The sequence below is a fragment of the Odontesthes bonariensis genome, chromosome 4 (assembly GCF_027942865.1).
Source record: "Odontesthes bonariensis isolate fOdoBon6 chromosome 4, fOdoBon6.hap1, whole genome shotgun sequence".
NCBI lineage: Eukaryota > Metazoa > Chordata > Actinopteri > Atheriniformes > Atherinopsidae > Odontesthes > Odontesthes bonariensis.
The window spans coordinates 14,427,988-14,449,086 of record NC_134509.1 but is presented as its reverse complement, the minus strand read 5'-3'; the positions used below and the strand labels follow the sequence as shown (position 1 = coordinate 14,449,086).

The 21,099-nt window shown below is 38.5% G+C and overlaps 1 protein-coding gene across 2 annotated transcripts in view; it reads left to right on the top strand.

Annotated features, from left to right (window-relative positions):
• The first annotated feature begins 18,061 nt into the window (after positions 1-18,061).
• Positions 18,062-21,099, top strand: part of inpp4b (inositol polyphosphate-4-phosphatase type II B) — a 162,780-nt gene continuing 159,742 nt past the window's right edge. The window contains exon 1 of one of the 2 annotated variants that reach the window (XM_075463121.1): positions 18,062-18,432. In XM_075463121.1, the coding sequence (XP_075319236.1) occupies positions 18,348-18,432 (85 nt within the window). In that variant the 5' untranslated portion in view covers positions 18,062-18,347. The remainder of the gene's footprint in view (positions 18,433-21,099) is intronic. The other variant, XM_075463122.1, reaches the window with a different exon arrangement.

Genomic DNA, 21,099 nt, shown 5'->3' with positions numbered 1-21,099 from the left:
TCTTCAAGTTTAGCCAGTGAGAACAGGTCATGTGCTGTACACATATGTGTCTTTCTCTTAATCCTAAAGATGGTGCGGTGCCTTATGAAAAACAATAATGCAGTCTTCAAGGTAAAACTTGTAATCACGCCTTAGTAAGGTGTCTGTAAAACGAACTTCAACTTGAGCTGCCCTCATTTTCTTCTGCGCTAATTAAAAAGGCACTGTGAAAGTCCACATGGGCCTGGATCTTATGTGGTTTGACAGCAATGTATTAAAACACATTTCGAAAGTTTCAACTCCCTGCCTCCTAGTAGGGGCAGGGCAACTCAGCAGCACACCTAAACCACTTTATCTCTAATTGTTCTTCACGGTACACAGAACCGTCATTGATTAAAACACTCATGGATGCATCCAGTGTAATTATCCCCACTCGCCATTAACCCTTAATGCTTTCCTGCATGTTATTAAGTACATTAAAAGAAAAAATATTTGCTGTGATGGAAATGATGAGCTCTGCATGTAAACCGAGGTGCTAGTGGATGCTCACAGTTTTCTGCCACACTGTCTGGATGTTGTATCTTTCATGTATTTATGCGATGATGGTGACAATGGCGAAGATGCCTATGAAATGAATTATTTAGCACATACTCACACATGCCCTTTCTCTGAGTTTGTTCAAGCTTCCACGTGTCGTTTTTTTTCCCTCCAGCCCTCTCCTTGCCTGATTGTCTTCTTTCCCTTTGTGTTAAGCTTTGCTGTGTTAAGCTGTATTGTACCGTTGGAGCATCCTGAGAGTCTGTGTCAAGGAGGCTTGCACGAATTGCTTCAGCTCTCTGAGCCATGCAAATAATTGTGTTCCTGTCTGATGTTCCATGCATTTTTCATATCGGATCTTGGCTATGTGAGCAGTGTGTAAAAAGTTTTTTTTTTCTCTCTCACCAGCTTCCACCAACATACTGTATCTTTACACCTCTCCGTACCCTCTACCTTGACCTCATGCTCATCCCTCCACATGCACATTTCCAGCCTCTATCATTGAAATCAATGGAATTGATTCTCTTGCGGTTAATGGATTTTGCTGCCAAGGTGAGGAGGATGCACTTTAATCATGGCAGATCTTAAATATTTTATCAGGGAGAGCCAAAGGTTCAGTGTCTGGGCTGGCAATGTGGAGGAATGAAAGGGGAGAGAGGTTCACTGTGGATCTCAGCGCACTGGTCAAACAATGGGCCAAAAGTTGCTCACTTCAGAGATGAGCAACAAAATGGTATCACAGAGACGATGGCGTAATGTCAGTTTGTACGTTGAAGGATTACACACAGCAAGAATTATCTGAAAGAAAACTTTGAGATGGTCACCAGAAATGTAGTACCACTATGAAAGGGGCTCTCTGTGACTAGTTGTTATCACCTAATATTCATCCAAAATAATGTGATGACATGGCTAATTGGTGAATGGATAAAGCTATTTCTCAACCTTTATATGCTTCTGTTAATAATATACACTAAGCGCAAAACAAATGCAACTCTCACTAATACTAGTACTGACACCTCAGAGATGACGAGAAACAATGACATAGTAGGATGTCCAGGTTGACAAACAGTGTTGCATTAAATGTCATTTCAGAGCAATTACCATTTGGTATTACGTGACTGTTTTAAGGGGTTTTGTTTGTTTTTCTTTTTGCTGGACCAGTTGCAGCCTAATAACAAATGCTTCTTCAGGGCCAGGTGGTCTGGGACACCGTCTTACACAACAAAAAAATGGCTGAAACCAAACAAAATGAAAAAAGAATAGCCCACGTGGAAATGCTTTAGTTTTATTGCCACTATGATTTATTTTGAACTTGGTGTGCTGCTGTGATTTGAAAGAGTGATGTGATGCTCAAGTCGCCTGATGATAAGTAAGCTGTCAAATCATGATATCTTATCATCTCTTAATTTAATACTTGTCATAGATTGTTGTTGCATTATTAGTAAATAATGTTACATTGTAAGTCAAGGACTTCAAATACGCCGTGTGATGAGTATCAGCCAGCAAATGGGGATCGTGATCTGCCACAGCAATGGTCATCTTAGAGATATCCCATGAATATGATAACTTGACATGGTTTGAGTCTTAAAACCTTAAAAAAGAAGAACTTCCAGAATCTTTTAACATGCTTTATGAAAGTTTAAAACATGTTTACACTATTTTAACTCATGTTCAACACCTTCATGCTACTCCAATTAAGCAAGAGTGTCTTTATGAGACCCTATCTTTTAATGCCATTAATTCATCCGTTTAATGCCTTAGAATCCTGTCACAGTAAGAAAGTCTGGATAGTCCATTTTCATGTCGAATGAGATATACAACCACGTGAAACAGAAATGAAACCTCTTTCAATCCTAAGGTTTTTTTGTATCAGTATGTTCTCAGAAAAATGATCTGGTCCTTACTTGATGAATTAATAATCATAAAGTGACACCACCTGTGGAAGAAAGACATATTTTACTCCTTGATCTTAGTTAGTGTCTCTGTGTTTTTGGTGTGTGATGCACCATTGGACCGATTGGACCAGTGTAACTGTACATTTTAGTATTCCTGTATAACTGTGCTCAGTTTATTCCTTTAAATTTTCATGAATCCTACAGGACTGTCATATGCACAGATAGAATAATTAACCAGCCCTTTTATATAATATGTTAATTACTCGCAGCTCATAAAAGCAAATGAAATGAAAAGCACAGTGTAAAGAAATATCTGGCCGGCATTGGCAGAGAACCTTAAAGATTATATTCAGTATCGCACGGTTTCAGTAAAATCTTGTACTTAATTTTACCATCAACTTGTTAAACACAATGTGCCCTGCGAGTACACAAAGAAATGTCAAAACCTTGTGTTTAAACACAAAAGAAAGGTTCAGTGTTGATCACTAAGTTTATTTTTCTTTATGTTTGAGCCCTTTTTTTACCAGTGTGAATAAGGGGAAAACTGACCAGTATCTTGCAACCCATCTGCCACTGGGATCATTAATATATCCCAGTCATCTGTAAGATAAGAAGGATGCCAGTCCTGTGAATTAAAAGTTTTATCCCCCTGTTGTTTGTGTCCTGTTTAATTTGGCCTGTGGAGTGTTTCAGTGAGCTAACTGAGATGAACAAGATGCTCCAGATGAACAATAAGGAGCACATGGAGACAGCAGGCATACGCAGCTCTGAGGCTACGTGCCCACGACAACGCTCTGAAGCATAAACGCAGATGTCCGTTTTTTTCCTCCACAATTTATCTGCGTTCACACGAGCGCTTGGGGGTGGATATCTGTCTATCCATGGGAACAGGGAAAATGTATAAAACTCATAAAACTCGCAGTTTGCCGATGTAGTATGCACGCCCCGGACGTAGGTGGCAGTGGCAACAATACCTTTGGTATTGTTATATGAGTTATATTGTTATATATTAATAAATATGAGAAATGCCTGTTTTGTGGCTACTTCCTCCGCGTCAGTTGGAAGAAAATGGCGAAGCGCGGCGGCAACAACAGTACGCCTTCAAACTTTGTTTGGACAGATGATGAGGTCCAGTTGCTCCTGAACACGACACTGAACTACAAAGCCAGGAAGGCAGTGGATAATGTGGATTGGGAGAGTGTCCAAAATAAATATAGTGAGATATGGGAGTCGTTCATGGAGAACTACCCACTTAACGTGTGCAAAAAACGCACTTCTGCGTTTTGAACTGTTCCTACGGTGACGAGAGGTTGGATCGTTTTCAAGATCTCCACTCTGGAGGGCGTTTGCGTTTTCTCCATTTTGAACTCCTAAAAACGCTGTCGCCGTGTGCAAGATAGGCACATCTGTCGAAATGTTCTGCGTTTATCTGTCGTTACCGTTGTCGTGGGCACGTAGCCTGAGACTTTATGACATTGTCAAATGTCTCATTGGGGCAATCTTTTTAAAAAAAAGAAATATATTGTGTAGCTATGTAGTGGAAATAGACTGCTCTGACATATACTTTCTTGTTGTCTTGTTTGTGTGCATTTTATATTTTGGTATGTTTGGAAAACTCTCCAGACTGATTTGAGGCTCTCACATCACCACTGTGCCTGCTATGCTGAATGACAGCTCAAATAAAACACATTTCTACCTACACTACACCTTATCTTATTCTTACTTGCCACTTTGTCCTGGTGTGGGTCTGACCTTTTTAAGAGAAATCTATCTATGTGCAGAAATGCTGTTTGCCCATCTGACATGACTACAGCTTTTTTTTTTTTTACCCAGCTGTATGTTGGTATGTGTTGCTTGGTTGTTTAGCTTTTTAGCCCTACAATACAACTGAGGTTTACAGAGTTGAACATGAAGTTGCTCCTTTTACCCAGTTGATACATGAGCCAGTGCTGTGCAGAATGAGGAGGTGGGGGATTTATGATTTGTAGCTGCCTTACCGTAACACTGGGTACATTGTCAGGTGATATTATATATGTATATTTGGTGTCTTGTATAATATAGGATTTATACTGCAATGGTCTATTGGGAGATTTGATAATAGCATTAATCTTCCTATTTAATCCTATTTACTGTCATCCAATATTCTTATCGCAAGTCAGATGCAGATTTGAGCAATAAACTGGTTAAAAAAGCTGCGTAGTATATTTTGTTTTAACATGTTCATGTAGTCATTTTTTTTGTTCATCCCATGATCTTCAGGTTTAGAGAGAAAAGTTGTATTTCTTTTTAGTTCATGACTCCTAAAGCCAAATATCTGGTGAATAACACCCTCGCAGCAGCACTTCCACTCCCTCTCTTTCTTGAAAATGGTGACCACAAAAAATAAGTGAGTAAAGTGCATAAAAACAAGCTTTGTCTTGGAAAAGAAGCAAACAAATCAAATATTTTGATATGTCCCTGTTTTATGTTAACTTTTTTTATATTATATCTCATAGTGAATGGAAATAAATGAATGAAACAGGGATACAGTTATCCAAAATAAATGTGCCTGATGTTTGGGTGCAGGCCTGTAAACTATGTTTTTTTGGTTAATTTAATACAAAATTATGCTAAACAGGCTCTGATCTTCACATCATACAAAATATTTTGATAACAATACATACCCCTACATATTAATACTATGCTACACAGTATTCCATACATGCAATATTTATAGTCAACACTTCTCAGCTGAAACACTGAAATCTTCTTTCTTAAGTCATTGTTATGTGTACATGCAGCACTGCTCTGACCTGTTGGGACGTGAACCCAGCATCTCTGGGGGTGTCATGTTGTATCTATTTATGTTGTTGATTCATTTAACCTTTATTTAACCAGGAAAGTCGGTTGAGAACCAATTCTCAATTTGAAACGACGACCCGGCCAAGAGGCAGCAGCAGCAAAGGGCAAATTATACAAATCGGTATGAGACGTCAGATAGTTCCAGTCTTGTAAGTTTTGGGCCAAGTCAGATTGGATTTTTTCCAGCACATCCCAAAGATGATTGATCGGACTGAGGAGTTTTCAGGCCATCAGAGAAAAGGGTGTTTGAGATAAGCAGCAATATCTAGATTGGTGGTAAATGTGACAGAAGATCACTGTGCTGAGCCTCACCACCTCTATGGGTTTACCATCTCTTCCCCAGGTAAACGATGCACGTGCAGCACGTCATCCACATGATTAAGACATAACTCAGACCAGGTCATTCTCTTCCAGTGCTCCACGATTCCAGTTCTTATGCTCATGCACCGTTTGTTGTCCACCTTTTTATTTAGAGTTACAATATACAATATTTTAAAATAGAATACAGAAGCAGGCTACTTGCTATATGATAATATGGCAGGATCGCACGTGGCCTGCCATATTATGGCCTGTGTCCTTCTGGTTGCTTTGTATTTTAAATTAATACATTTTTTTGGGTTTGATGGATGACCGCTTGCTTACATATGTGTCTAGGTCCCTTGAACCAAACTGAAAAATAAGCATTTTTGTGTTTAAAAAAAATACTCGGAGAGGAATACGAGTCCATTTAGGTTAGTTTTGATCTAGATATAGGGTTATGTAATTATGGTATAGGATCTTTAACACTTGATAACATTGGATGTTTAATGCCAAACTGTCCCATGTTTTCATTTCAGAAATCTTCATATTATCATATTATTGCATGTTGAGATGAGTGAGACGGCAAACCAGAAGATATCTAAAGGCAATGAACAAGTTTCGGGACTGGTTGAGTAATGTCGACCAATTAGATTTGAGCTTGCTTGGTTTTATTCTGAAAAGAGTCTGTGAGGAAGAGATTAAATGTATTCTTTGAAATCATTAGATGTCATCTTGTGACAAACTTTATATTAGATTTGTTAATTTGTTTACATCAGCATGCAGTCTTGTCTCATATAGCAGTTATTCGGGTATCAGACGGCCTCACTAGATGCTCAAACATTTTGGCTGTGGTCCCCGGGGGCTTAATTAGTGAGCCGATGGGTTCCCAGATTGGTTAGTGGCGATGCAAGCAGCATAACTTTGGGGATACATAAAACAGCCAACGTTATTACATCATTCCACTTCATTAATGAGTGATTCTAGCTCTCGTGGCAGAGTCAACAAGGGTCTAAATCCAATATCACAGGTCTTCAATTTAGTTATCAAAGAAAGTATATACAGAGAAAAATTCACAAGCCAAAACACATTCTTTTTGTATGTCACATTTCCCCCCTTGGGTTAAATATTTCATGTTTTGCTTTTATTTATTAGCTAACTTAATTTATAACACCTGTATAAAACTATAAGTAACACCTTCTGTCTCAGCCCAAAGTTATGTGTTTTCCCTCTGTGCCAAGTCTTTTGTTTAGAAAAACATTGTCGCAGCTCAACTGGATTATCATCTAAGGCAGTGTATCTTGGTATCTTATCTCAGTGTGTCTTGGATAGTGAGTGAGCAGGCCCTGCAAGCCCACACTCAGTAACTGAGAATTTGGTTATCACACCACAGACCTTGATGGTTCTGTCATGCATTTATGTATGGAGTGTTTAGTTATTTATTTTTGTGAGGGTAATGAAAAGGATTTCCAGCTTTGTATTATCTGTCACATATGGATTTTTACAGCTGACAAATACAGTATCACTGAAAAGAATGTGGGTAAAAAACTCACTGAAGCTTTTATATTTTGAAGCACAGTGGACTGAAGAGGAGAGTGCAGCATTTTTTCAAATATGCTCTTTCAAACATAACTTCTATGCCATTTTACATATTATAAGTTTGTTATGTTGTTGTATCTTCTTTCTTGGAGTGGTTTAATTCTGTAAAACAGATAAAGCACCTCACTTTGGCATTTCATTTGCAGGAAAACTGTGTTTTACGAGTAAAGTCCAAGTAAATAATTTGTATTGTATTCACGCCGATTTTGTATTTTTTATAAAACACAGTCAGTAAAGAGGAAGATGGAATTCCCATCCTGACATACAGTAATTTTGTTTGATACAGACTTGATCGGTTCAGTTTGAGCTGAACCTAAAATTTCACATTCTCTTGAAATATATGTATTTATGCACAGAATGAAGATTGAACTGTCCACCACAAATGTCACTCAACATGAGATTCCTTCCCAACTGAAAAATTATTCAAGCAACCCATAACTCTTTTGACATACTTCAGGGAATAAAAATAAAATGGAGCCTATCCGTTGTGGAAATTCTCATAAAGCCGGCAAATTTCGTAAATTTTCAGAAGACATCTGTTGAAATTAGTAAAAGAGTCATAGTGCAACTCACCATATTTCTGTCAGGTCCTATTCTGCAAGCCACTGATGAAATTGTTCTCTCTTCCTTCAAATTAATGCTTTTGCTGTCAAAATGATCCGACTACCTGACAGTACAGCAAGAAACCTTCTCTAAAGATGACATGTTTCCATCTTCTAAAAGCCCTATTACTAATTTGATCGCTTAATGACTTCTGTCTTAATAAAGTCTACTCCACAATTCTTACCTATTATGAGTTTAACATTCAATTTGGAAAACCCAAATTGCCGTTTAAGATGACAGGTCCTGGAGTAGAGCTTTCTCTTATTACAAATAAGAGGAATCAGTTACATCAGCTACATGTAAACAAGATGCTTATCTTATCAGCTCCAACTCATACAATATGTAAACATGAAGGAAGGAGTTGAAGAACACAAGAGTCACAAGCAACAAATAACTTCCAGATCAGGTGTACAGAATATCAAAGGATGCAATCAAACAATTAGCCTTAACTTTAGTATTAGCTGGACTCAAAAGTTCTAAAACACATTTGCAAAAGTCTTTTTCATGGTTGAGCAAGAAACTTCCTTGCAGCAAAACGGCAAAACTCACCAAGTACCTTCTCCACCCAGCTTGTGTTAATTTTGTCCTCATAGCTCATAGCTTCTCCTTAAAAATGGGGATTTTTACCTTTACCGTACATTTACATGCAATTGCGTGGGAAGTACTGTTGGCAAGGTTAGCACCAGCGCTACCTGGGTTTAGTCTGCAGTTTTCATGTCAGCAAAGGGATGATCGGCACATATTTGTGACAGTAAACCCAAGGAGACAGCGATGCACAATCTAAACCCAATTTTTCAGTCCACACATAAACATTGTAGTTGTGGTCTGTGAAAATCTTTACCCTGAAAGGTGTTTTAAAAAAAATGTTTGCTTTGACTGATCAATGCGTTTTTCTGTGGACGATAGAAACAAATGCAATCTGTGACAATAAAATGACACTGAAGCTATTGTTGTGCAGATTCAAAGCAGAAATACTTGGCCATAGCATTGATGGCAGATTTTTCTGGTCTTGCAAAACATAAAAACATGTTAATAAGATTACAAACATGGATAAAATAAAAAGCCCTATCTTATTGATTTTTGCATTTTGCCTACATTCATTGTTCAGTTACCTCATGTTAACTACCCTGACAAATTAAGCATTTCCGTATTCCACAAGTGAGGAAATGTTTACTTTCTTCGAATTATAGGTCCCATGGGGACTTTTATCCTGAAAGTTGCTCCAGATGTTTTCATTGTACAAGATAAATAAAAGGAATACATCTTCATCATTTCAGCACATTTCCTACTTACAAACATTACTTTATGAGCACACATGTTGGGGGAAAAAAACCAAGGCAGGATGTACATAAAAAACCCATTCAATTTCATCATTTGTAAATTCTTGTTGACTAAATAGTAAAAAACGAGTTTTCTTAGTTCATAGTTTTAATATAGACTTGTAGAAAATATAAGCTGACAATATTTCTGAAGGATCTTACTGGACTTTTCAACATCGATTGTGTTTCTGTTCACTTTATTTGACTGAAATCTAAGCATGGTAGAAATGTTAGTTTCTCTTGGCTCAGTATGTAATAGCATTCATGACAAGTTATACTTTACAACCCAGCACATTTATCAGGAATGACATCTGTGGCACAGGCACCTCAAATCATTTATTATCAGGAGTGGTGTTGGGGTTTTGCAAACTCTAGGCACAACTGATTCAAGATTATTTTCATTGCTATACAAAGTATAGCAAATATAGCATTTCTGAGTAATTTATGACAATGGATTTATTTTTATGAATGCCGCAGGTAAAGCTAATGATGTAATCAGTTTCAGCCACTGTCCCAGACTGAGCTAGCTGGGACTTTTCTAACTGAGTAATTGCACAGCCTGAAACACACAGAAACTGAGAATTTAATTGAATCTTTATGTGTGAATATCTGTGTGAAATTGAATTCTTCGATACATATTTTCATGTTCTCTGTGTAACTTTTAGAGATATATCTTGTGACATGGGATCAGACTGTTGCATTTTGAAACACAAAGTGACCACTGCAGAGACTTTGCTGACTTTCGGATTCACAACACCTCAGTCCACTCTTTTACATTGATTTTAGACAAAAAGTTAACTGCCTTTCATCTCCGTTTAGGAGCTTGGCTCTTACATACAAACTGGGTTGAGTGTTGCTTTTGCTCCTTGTTGCACATGCACCTCTGTGATGACATTGCACAGAAACCCATGTGTAGAAACTGATACAGAATAAAACACAAGATAAACATTAGTTTAACCAGTATTCAGTTTTTGGTATCCTAAAAAATGTCAAAGGATGTCAAGTCATACATGTTTTGCATTTAAGTTCACAGTTATTTCTACAGTGAGTATCACCAGTTGCATGTAATTTATTACTATTAACATGTCTTGCCATTTTCATCAATTTATGCCTTTTTTACAAAAATGTTATCAAGCTAACTTTGGCCACGTGGCTTAGAAAGACACTGCTGATGGCAGCTGTATCTATTGTTGGACTGGACAGGAGGATGTCTCCACCCATTAAATCCTAACTTTTAGCATCATATTCATTTTCATAAAGCTCTCCTAATTGTTTGTTAGATCCCAGTTTTCTTGTTTATAAAATAGTTTATCAAGTTTTGTTTGAACATTTTATTTGGAAATATGAGCCGCATCTGAAGATGCCAAAATACGTGTGATGACAAAAGTCCTATGACCTCAAAGTGTTTCTGTTTTGCAGCATCTTATTTTCATCCCAATAAAACTTTTAAGTAGTCAAAAGATTGTTTTAATGTTGTCCAACACATCCATGGTAAAGCAAGGTCAGGAGATCCATAATCACCTTCTGAGGAGTCACATATTGAAAGTCAACACTAGGACGTCAGTTGTAGTCCTATGAAAGAGGACGTTATAACCTGACTTGACAACACATGATGAGAAATCAATAGCTTGTTCTCTTGAGATTCTTTGAAAGTAGGAGAAGTGATGAGGCAAGGGTGAGGGGATGGATGTCAATTTGATCTCCAAGTGTGAAGAATTGGATTCTGGATAGTGACAGACTTTTATTGTCGTCCCTGCAGACCAGACGGTGCAGCTGAAAAAAGATAATGTATGGGCAGTATTTGTATTTTTATGTGCTACGGAGCAAAGAGCATCTGCTTTACAGACAGTTTACAGCCATGTGAAAAAGACACAGATATTACTCACAAGTGGAATACATTCAAGACAATTGAATCTTTCTGGTAGTGGATGTTCCAGCAAGTTTACCCCAAGATCAGACTGTGCAATGCTCAGAGAAGCCACAAAATACCCAAGAGGTACATATCAGACCCTACAAGCCTCAGTTAGCATGGTAAGCGTTAAGGTTTTTGACAGTACAATTAGAACAAGACTGAACAAGTATGGCTTGGTTGGTTGGAAGGACTGACAGCTTCAGTTTGCAGCATTAAATCTGAACAAACACATGACTTCTGGAATCTGTCCTTTGTACAGATGACACCAAGCTCTACATTTGATGAAAACCAAACAAAGGACATCAGCACAGACACCTCAGGAGCCAGCTTTCAGGAGGTGGTGGAGGGCTGATGATTTTGGCTTTCTTTGCAGCCATAGAATCAACCATGAACTCTGTATATCAAAATAATTTAGAGTTGAATGTGAGGTCATCTGTCTGACAGCTAAAGCTCAGCTGAGATTGGGTCATGAAACAGGACAGTGACGCCCCCACCAATGTGTTGCATTGATCCAGTACAGAAGTCCAGAACTCAAACTGATTGAAATGCGCGGTGGGACCTAAAGGAAGCTGTCGACTGAGACGAACCGTCATGGATCTGGCTCATTGAAGAAGCCAGTTTGTCACTCTCTAAGACTTTTTCATGCTCCGGGTTGCTTTAAAAACATTGGAATTTGTTGAGCTCTGTGATTGGTGGGCCCTCTGTAGAATTACAGAAGGCAACACGCAGTAATGAAATGAGAAATCTATCGGAAATGATAGTTCATTTGCAGAGGTGTCAAGTAACGAAGTACAAATACTTCGTTACTGTACTTAAGTAAATTTTTTAGGTATCTGTACTTTACTCCATTACTTATTTTTCTGCCTACTTCTGACTTCTACTCATTACATTTTCACACAAGTATCTGTACTTTCTATTCCTTACATTTTCAAAACAAACAGCCTCGTTACTCTTGGCTTCAGTTTTTTTTTTTTTTTTAACTCTTGGCTTCAGTTTAATGTTTATGTATTTCACGTCATGTGCGCCATCCACACCTGGTGAGAACAAGTGTAATTGGATGAATCATTAAACGCAAACACTCATCGGTTAGGCTATTCGTCAAATTTGTGCTGACACACAAGGAAATCGTCATTCGTCAGAAGCAAGCAGGTGTTCTACAAACTGCAAACGCGAAGCTGCGCGAAGTGTATGCCACGCCACAATGTCGGATTCAGAAAAAGATGGCTAAATGTCTGAAAGGTCGGACACAGGAACACACAGGACACAGCGTATCGGGAGATGGAGACGGAGACCAGCAAGACCTTCCTCATCCTTGGCCCTATCTCAAAGAATTTTTCGAAATAGTCGGGTGCAAAAATGACTCGTGGAAAATGCAATGCAAACTCTGCACACCCAAGACCCACATGTAGAACTAATCAGTTTTCAAATTAAGCTTGCAATTCATATAGTGGCATCTACCTTTTTGTGTGTTTTTTTTTTTGGTTTTTTTTATGTTTTTTTTTTATTTAAAGGTTACTTTATACTTTTATACTTTAAGTAGGTTTTGGAGCACATACTTTTTCCCTTTTACTTGAGTAAAGAGGTCAAGTTGATACTTCAACTTTTACCAGAGTGTTTTTAAACTGCAGTATCTATACTTCTACTTAAGTAACAAATGTGTGTACTTTTGACACCACTGTTCATTTGACTAATCACATCTTTTGCTCAAATGGGGTGATCTATGTAGTCCCAAAATGCATGAAAGGTTCTGTCTGCTGTGGGACCACTAATCACAAGCTGTCAGTTAGCAATCTATTTACGTCTCTGCGATCGCTGGTGCTTGTCTCGTGTGCATGCTCATACTTTGTGAACTCTGATGGAATTGAGTTGGTTTTGTGTGTCAAGCTTTTTTGCACCCTGCTACATTGTCATCATTTTGTACCTGTGTGTATGTACAGCTTGTGTTATGGTGTGATTAGTGGCCTTAAATATGATCTATTCTTACTTTTGATAATTACACAAAATGTTTGTCTCAACTTTTGATGAAGAGTGAAATCAAACAAAATGACAATATTTAGATTTAGTTTAGTTTTTCCTTTTTTTTTTCCAGCATGTCAATAAGAGTGGTCCGAATTTCCTCCACAATGATGTGAGAGACTGATCGCTTCATACAGAAAAGAACAACTTCAAGTTATTGCTACTAAAGGTGCTTCTACAAGCTGTTGTATCATGGGGTGTACTTAGTTTTTCACATCCTGCTTCTGCATTTTAGATCTTGTTGAATAAATAAATACATAGTGTCATAGGTCATGTGTTGTTGTTCATCTGAGGTTGAATTTACCTCAATTGGTTTTTTGTTTTTTTTAAATTATGCCCTGACACATAAAAGCTTAGAACTAAAAGAGAATGTACTTTCTTTTTCACTTGACTATAAACACATACAAAAATAGTTGATTTAATCTAGTCATATTGAAGGCTTGCGTCTATTGATGTATAATCCTCGTGTTTTTTTTTCCTTTTTTGATTGAGGACTGTGAAATTTAAAAGAGAAAGAAAAAATACAGCAACTTAATCAGGTTCAGTGTACCTGTAATATAGTCACTATTATTTTCAGTTAGACACTTAAAAAGATGTGTAAAAGTGTAATTTAGCCCCCTTTGCATCCATCTGTTTTAGTTTTACTTCACTGTAGGTGTTTTTTGTTTAGTCCTGACAGTGTATTATTACTTCTAAGAAGGTCTTTACCAGTTTGTATTGTCTATAAGAACTTGAACATAGCAACAGAGACGTCTGCAGCCTCTGGGAACAGCATTCTTTCATCATTTAACATTTACCCCTTGAAAGAACTCAAAGCTCTTTTCATAGCCCTGTATATTTTACCATTTGTTGATACTGCTAGCTTTAAACTGAGAAAGCTAGTAGATTGTAACTGATTCTCAGTGTTTTTGTCTGCTGTCACCCAATGGGCTTCTTTCTCTTGTTAAAAAATCAAAGAAAGGGCACCCAGCAGGGGTGGCTGTCTAGAAAGGGAATACTTTCATGCTGTTATTGTTTCTGTGGTTGCCACAGTCAGGGTGCTGTTTTCTGCTACCACAAATAAAACATCAATGCACAATAGATGTTAAAAGAAGAATAAAACAAGCTGCAAGAACAAGTGTAAACCAGTAAATGTATTATGTCATGTGTTGGGATTTAAGGCTCTGGTTTCTATTGAGAGCCTCTTCAATTATCTTCCCAGCACATTTTGACTGTATTGTACCATTGGAAATGGATTTCTCCCACTGCAGCGTCACTTCACTAAACTGTGTGCCCCTAGCACAGGCAAGATTCATCCCAAACTCCAGCATCAATCAAGCTATTGGCTCTCTTCGGTTAATACTATGATGGAGTATATGTTAAATTCTAATGGACCTAAAGCACCATTGGAATGGGTAAATGTGAGGATCTATTCTCTGTGCTTTGGGGCCGAATAGCTAAAAAGGGCATGTTTATTTTCCTCTCCTCTCCTCAGTGTACCATTCACCATCTCACAGTGCATTGTCTATTGATTTTCTCCTGCCACCTCTATCAGTCAGGCTTTAATAAGACAACACATGTCGCCTTAAAAAGAAATGTATTAGAATGTTAATGGATCACTCCACAAATCTGTTCGACTCTCTGCACAAATGTGAAGCTGTTTTTGTGTATGTGGGAGCTGCCAGATTTTCATTAAAACCAAACAAGATAACATTCATCTCGATGCTCTTTGGGAGTAAAGGGGTGGAAAATGTGGAGAATGTGCCGATAGAGGGATGAGGGAATAATGGTGGAAAGGGTGGTAAAAAGTGAAGAAGAAACCTCTTTGTGCAGAGTGGATTCGTCTTCTGTCTTATTGCTCCTGCAGGGACCAATTTATCTTCATTTAGTTTTTTTGGCACCAACTCTAACCTGGACCAGCTGCCTGAAGAAAGCACATGAACCCCACACGGCTCTGTAGCGATTGTGGCCTGTATTGGTGTGAAAATGCTGATTAGATATATTGTTTTTCTAAAATAAATAAAGATGTCATCCACTTAGAAATAGGTTTTCCTCAAAACTGTATTGGAAATACATAACAAAATAGATGAACAAATAAGTATTGAAATCTTTTCCAGTCATCATAAGAATGATCTTCTGGCAGGTCCTGATAGAAAATGATCATAGCTCTATAAAGGGTAGTCTGACTCCACTTCTCGCTGCACATTTCAAGTAGGATTCTCTTCCCCCGCTAGTACCTATGTGTTAACGTCTGTTACTACAAACATTTTCTCGAAGATTTTGATTCTGCAATAAGACAGGCAGGTCCAGCTCAACTGGTTAAATACAATATCTAAAAGGAATGTGCTTTCAATATTTGCTGTCTCTCAGAAATAGTCACTGCCCTAAAAAAATTGTACACAACATTGAACATTACCAAAGTGCTCACAGCAACGCACATCTGGCAGTGACTCGCATCTAGAAGTGATAGGGACATTCTTAATTGTTTGCACATCTGTTCCACCTCAACAAGTCATCCCCACCCCCAGCCCCCCAGCCCCCCCCACCCCCGTCACACACACACTAGTTTGCCTGGGTTAGTGTGTCTGGGCTTAGTATGCAAGTTGATTGTGATTGGTTTAAATAAAAACAATTAAGTCAAATTGCTTTCGTGTATTACCCCCGAATGTTAAGACACCGCTGCAAGACTGTTCTCTCACATTTTCCAGCTGTGCTGCAGCCCTATAGAGACAGGAGGTGCTTATTTCTTTTATTTCAACACATATTTGATTGATTTCTCCATATTCTTAAAGGGACACTATGTAATATATTAAGTCATTTATTAGCTCAAATCAACATATTCATTCATAAATTAGTCCTCATTGGTGTAAAATTATCTCTGTCAAAAATCTTAATTATCCTCCTGAGTGAAGAATCACTTGTCTGTATCTACATAGAGCAGGCAAGCTCTATGGAGGCTGCCATGTCCTTCCGGTCTATGAAAAACGACGAAGTGCTGAGAGGGACATAAAGCACCTCGAATAGCGTGTTCCCCAACGCCAGGCCTGCAAGCGGAAATTACGTCATTTTGACGTCACGTTTGCACGCAGGTATAAACAGAGCCAGTCTACGCCAACTCCTTGGCACATATGTCAGTTTGTTCAATAGTTTTCTTTTTGCAAGAGTTTTGTGACTGTCATTCTCTTATTATTATTCTTATCCTTATGCTCCCCTTGGGTGGCTTTTTTTTTTTTTTGACGTTATGTACACATTTATATGTTGTTATTCTGCTTTGTTGCAAATAAAGTAAAAAAAAAAAAAAAAGCCAGTCTACGCCATTAGACATTCTCTGGTATAACCAGCCTGAACGGCCTGCACTTTTGTTCGCAATGGAAGTTATGCCACGCCACAGGAGAAGGGATCCTCGTCACCAAAAAAGCGAAAAAGAGAATTGAAAAGGCAACGTTACCGGCAAATCCACTAAAAGAGGGTAAACATCGGGGTCGCTTTTCCCAGATGGAAAGAGCTAATGAAGGAGAAAGATTTTCAAAGGGATGCTGAGGTTGCCTGCTTTCTTCTCGACAGGTAAGTCAATGTCTCTGTCAAAATTACAAGCTTTTCTCATTGCTTGGTTGTGTACATAGGCGGCACAAAAGTAGAACACGTATAGTTAAAAACATAAACAGCCTCGTTGGTGGGTAGCAGCAGAGTTGGAAGTTTGTTTGAAATAACGTACCTCATCACCCGAAACAAAACTTGATGAGGTGGAGTTTGAAGACATGTTGTCATAGTTGTTTGTGAGTGCTGGAGTGAACACACTGCAAGCGGCTCTGAGAAATGTAATGTAGAGGTTCATCTGGTATAAGTGTTTTATAAAAATTAGTCATTAGACTGTTTTTTAAAATTATTATTTTATTGTGTGTTATGCAATCCTTTGTACTGTGTGTCTTGATGTCTTTTTGTTTGTATGGACTTCTTGAATCTTGACACATACCGCCTGCCGTAGTTCAACCAGTTGCAACGCACATTTGAAAACGCGAGGCGCTAGAAAGCAAATTCATTCGACTTTGCAAAATAAAATTGCACCACTAGATGGGGGAAGAAATTACATAGTGTCCCTTTAACCTGCCTTTTCCTCAGATTTTAAACCACTGTTTATCTATTCATTTACATTTGTAAATATATTTCTAGCTTGATTATTTAGTGTACAATTCACATGAATGCTACAGGCCTTGATATTCTGTAATGCAATCTGTAGGTGTTTACCTCCTTTAGGAGTTTAAGGCTGCTGCTTTTACTGTAACTTTACCGAACGTTACTCATGTCAGAGCCTCTTGATTCAACTGCATATACGTTCAGTGACTTTTCTCTCTTTTGTCATACTGTTAAAATTTTGCCTTGATTGCCAAATAACTAACAGTAAGCTTCTCATGATGAGTGGGAGGAGATCAGTTGAGAACCACATTTAAACTAAGAGTAAAAAATCTACGAGAATCTACATAACTCTTCTCGTGAACCTGCTATTTAAACATAACTACCGATTAGAATAAAATATTTTGTCCCCTTTCTTTTCAAAGTATTTGCTGGTGTCCCACGCATTCTGAAGGAGACAGATTTTGTATGACTAAAAGCTATTAACTACTTTCTCTGTTTAACCTGTTGATGTAACACTGTGATGAAGTTTCCATTATGGGTTACACTCAGCTTACACTGCTGTGTGAATCCTCCTCATCTACCATCTAACTTCCAAAAACACATGCTGCCTGATGCTGGTTTCACTGCTTGAAGCTCAGCAGTCAGATGCTTGTTAATTGTTTTGCTGCTTGAAAAGGGAAAATGTTGTGAAGCAGTGAGAGCAGGCTGGAGAAGAGGAGGGAGATGGATGTCAGAAATCAGAGGGACCCCTGCTGCCATGTCTGGATGCAGCTGCGGCTGCACAGTAAGAAGAAAAAAGGAGGGGGGAGAAGGGCAGAGTTGTGTCTTTCTGGCTGTGATGCGCTGTGCAGGCTGCACTAGGTGCCCCACTGTCAGCCCAAGATTGATGGATAGGGCTGTGTATCGCACATAACATCAATTCTGTCCTGCTTTCTCTTTCATTCTGAGCCTCACTCCCTCATCACTCCTCCCCTCCCTTCTCTCTCATGCTCACCTCCCTCCCCCTTCTCACTGCTGCTCCAGGTCCCTCTTCTCTGTATTAGTTTCCAAAAGGCATCTTTAATGCTGAGGGAGAGCGCGCTGTGAGGCAGCAAAAAAAGCGAGGGAAGCGGATTGTTATCTTTGTGACAGCCTTGCTGCCTGGCAGGCTGCTTGAGACACGGAGAACTGGATTGGACTGTGGTGTTCCGAGGAGGAGGAAGAGCAGGAGGGAGAATTGAGGGGCAAGCTGGACAGATGGAGGACGGCATCCAGCACTTGGGACACTGCGTGGTTGACATGAAGGAGCTGAAAGCCAACCCTGAAGGACTGAGTGCTGCCGGTGAGCTGCCTGCACAGTGTTGTCTGCCTGGTTCTTAAGCTGTCTCCTTAGTCCTTCCTGCTGCAGTGTTACTCTCTAACTCCTTTTTTGTTTTAAGATTTATCATATTCAGTGTCCTACTGTTTCTATAAATGCTCGTTCAGACGGTGCCCTTCTTTTTCTTCTTGTATTTTTTTGTACTTGTATTCTTTGTATGTGCTCTTTTGCTTATACATATACAGAGCAAGTGCATGTTTGACATGTTGAAAACAGAGGGTGGGTATTAGCAAAAGTCTGAGAAGAAAATAATCTTTTATACATGATATCCATAACCAAGTTACTGAGTTCAGTGTCGTATCTGGATAACTCATGTCTTATTGTTACAGTTATGACAAAATGACACTGAGCAATATGATCTTAACAGAAAGGGTTACCAGATCATTGTTTAAAAAAAAAAAGTGACATTTTCAAATATCAAGAGCCATCCCAAAATATCTTTCTTGTCTCCAGACTCAGGAGCTCTATTTTAGCAATATCATGTCGATACCTCATAAATCAAATGTTCCCACAAGTTATGCCAGAGAATCAATTCTAAACTTACTGGCCTGCCTTACTGCAGTTTTCAATTAAATGGTCCTTCAGTGGGTAGATTCTAATCACTAATTGTTTCTTAGCTCTCAGTTGTGTCTACAAATCCACTCATGTAGCTAATTATGTTACAAAAGTCTGCCTCATCTTGTTTTGGGCAACAGAGAAATTGATGAAGGTGCTCTACAAAGACAACCTTGAAAAAACATATTTATATACATTATTATGTTTGTGCTTGTGTGTACATGGTGGTTTCTCTGTGCATGTCAATCTTTGCACTTTTACTGCAGTCCTATTCCATTAATCCTGAATGAAATACCATTAATAAACACTGTCAGAGACGGACTAGTCATACTGCTCATTACGACAAGAGAATGCTAAAGAGATTATCCATATCAGTAAATTCACAAAGCCTCCTCTTCAAATTTAATACCTTTGCCTCCTAAAAGCACAGACCCTGCAGGCAGAGACACTAAGCGTTTGCGCTGACATTCAAGATCAAAACCTTCATCTTCTCACTGGGAATAAGCAAACGGAGTTGCATAAAGTGTGTCGGGGGGGGGGTATAAGTCATGAAACCTTGTCTCCTTTGCATATGTAAGACTGAGGCGGCCTACATCCACATCTGCACATATGCAAAAACACAAATGTGAAGGAGAAATCGAAGCCTGTGTGCATAGGCCCATTGCATGCATGTATGGATAGTGGAGAGCCACACACGGCCAATCAACCATCACGTGTGAAATCAATCAACCCTGCAACCCAAGGTGTCAGTTTAAAACACCATCTTCTAACCATTTAGGAATCCACAGATTTGTAATATTTCAACATTTCAAGATGTGACGAACAACAAATGTGTGTACACATCTACAGTTGATCCCAAGAGGGAATAATAAATTTCCCTATAGAGAGAATTCCTGAACCTCCTATTTCTTGCATGTGGGCAAAAAAAAAAGTTTCTACAGTATTTTAAGTTAATAATAACTACACTCTTTTTGTAGCCATGCGTAACCAGTTCATGGCTGGTGCACATTTTCCATTATGCTATATTTTAAAAAATTTAATTCAAATCACTTTTCCCCAAATTGGATGGGGGCACACTTACTTGATCAGAGTAGTTCCAATGTCTTAGTTGCATGCTTTTTTTTTTGTTCTCCCTTATCGCTTGCTACTAAAATAAATGGCTCAGGCTTAGTATATAGTTTGGATTTTTTTGTCTGAGAAACATTGAGATTATACATATCTATTAGGGGTACAAAGATTAATTCATACAAAATGTAGTCTTCATTTTAATATTAAAGATGTAATTATGTTGGTACACAGACCCCTGAAGCGATTTAAATGTACTGAGATGCTGAGATATCTTACAATGCACATTCAAATCTATCAGCTGGAAGTCATTCGATATCTTTTCTTTTTTTCAAATGAAAAAGAAATGGACAGAAGTGTGCATGTCATGCCCCTCCCTCTGGCCACTTTCCTCTCCTGTCTCTGTCTCCGACTGTTGAATGGAAACCACAAGTGTCCCAAAAAAAAAAAATCTAAATGAAAAAAAAGAAAGTCTGTGCACCATCGATTAAGTTACAACAGTAGCACAACCCGTCTGAACTCTGATGAGACACCGGATGCTAATACAGCACAAACAAAAACAACTACAGCATCTGTTGTCTGATTCATTGCTTAAGATTTATGATGTTACATTGAGTGACATGATAATGTACATACATTAGAGGTGTGGTGAAAGATGCGCTTTTACACTACAAGCCACATTTACACTGCAGTAGTACAGGCAACACACCGATGGATGCATCGAAAGGTTCAGTGTCTTGCTCAAGGACACTTCAACATGTGGCCCCTTCAACATGTGAACTGCTGACCCTCTGATTGGCAGACAACTGCCCTTCCTCTTGAGCTACAGCAGATGTTGTGTTCGTTTTTTATTGAGGCTTTCATTTAGTTTTATTTGTATAACGCCAGTTTCTAACAAACATCATATTAAGGTACTTTGAAGTTACTTTCCAATTCAGTCCAAATATAATCCAATTCATTCTGTTCTAATTATAATCCAACTGAATCAAACTCATTAACATGCAAATTAGT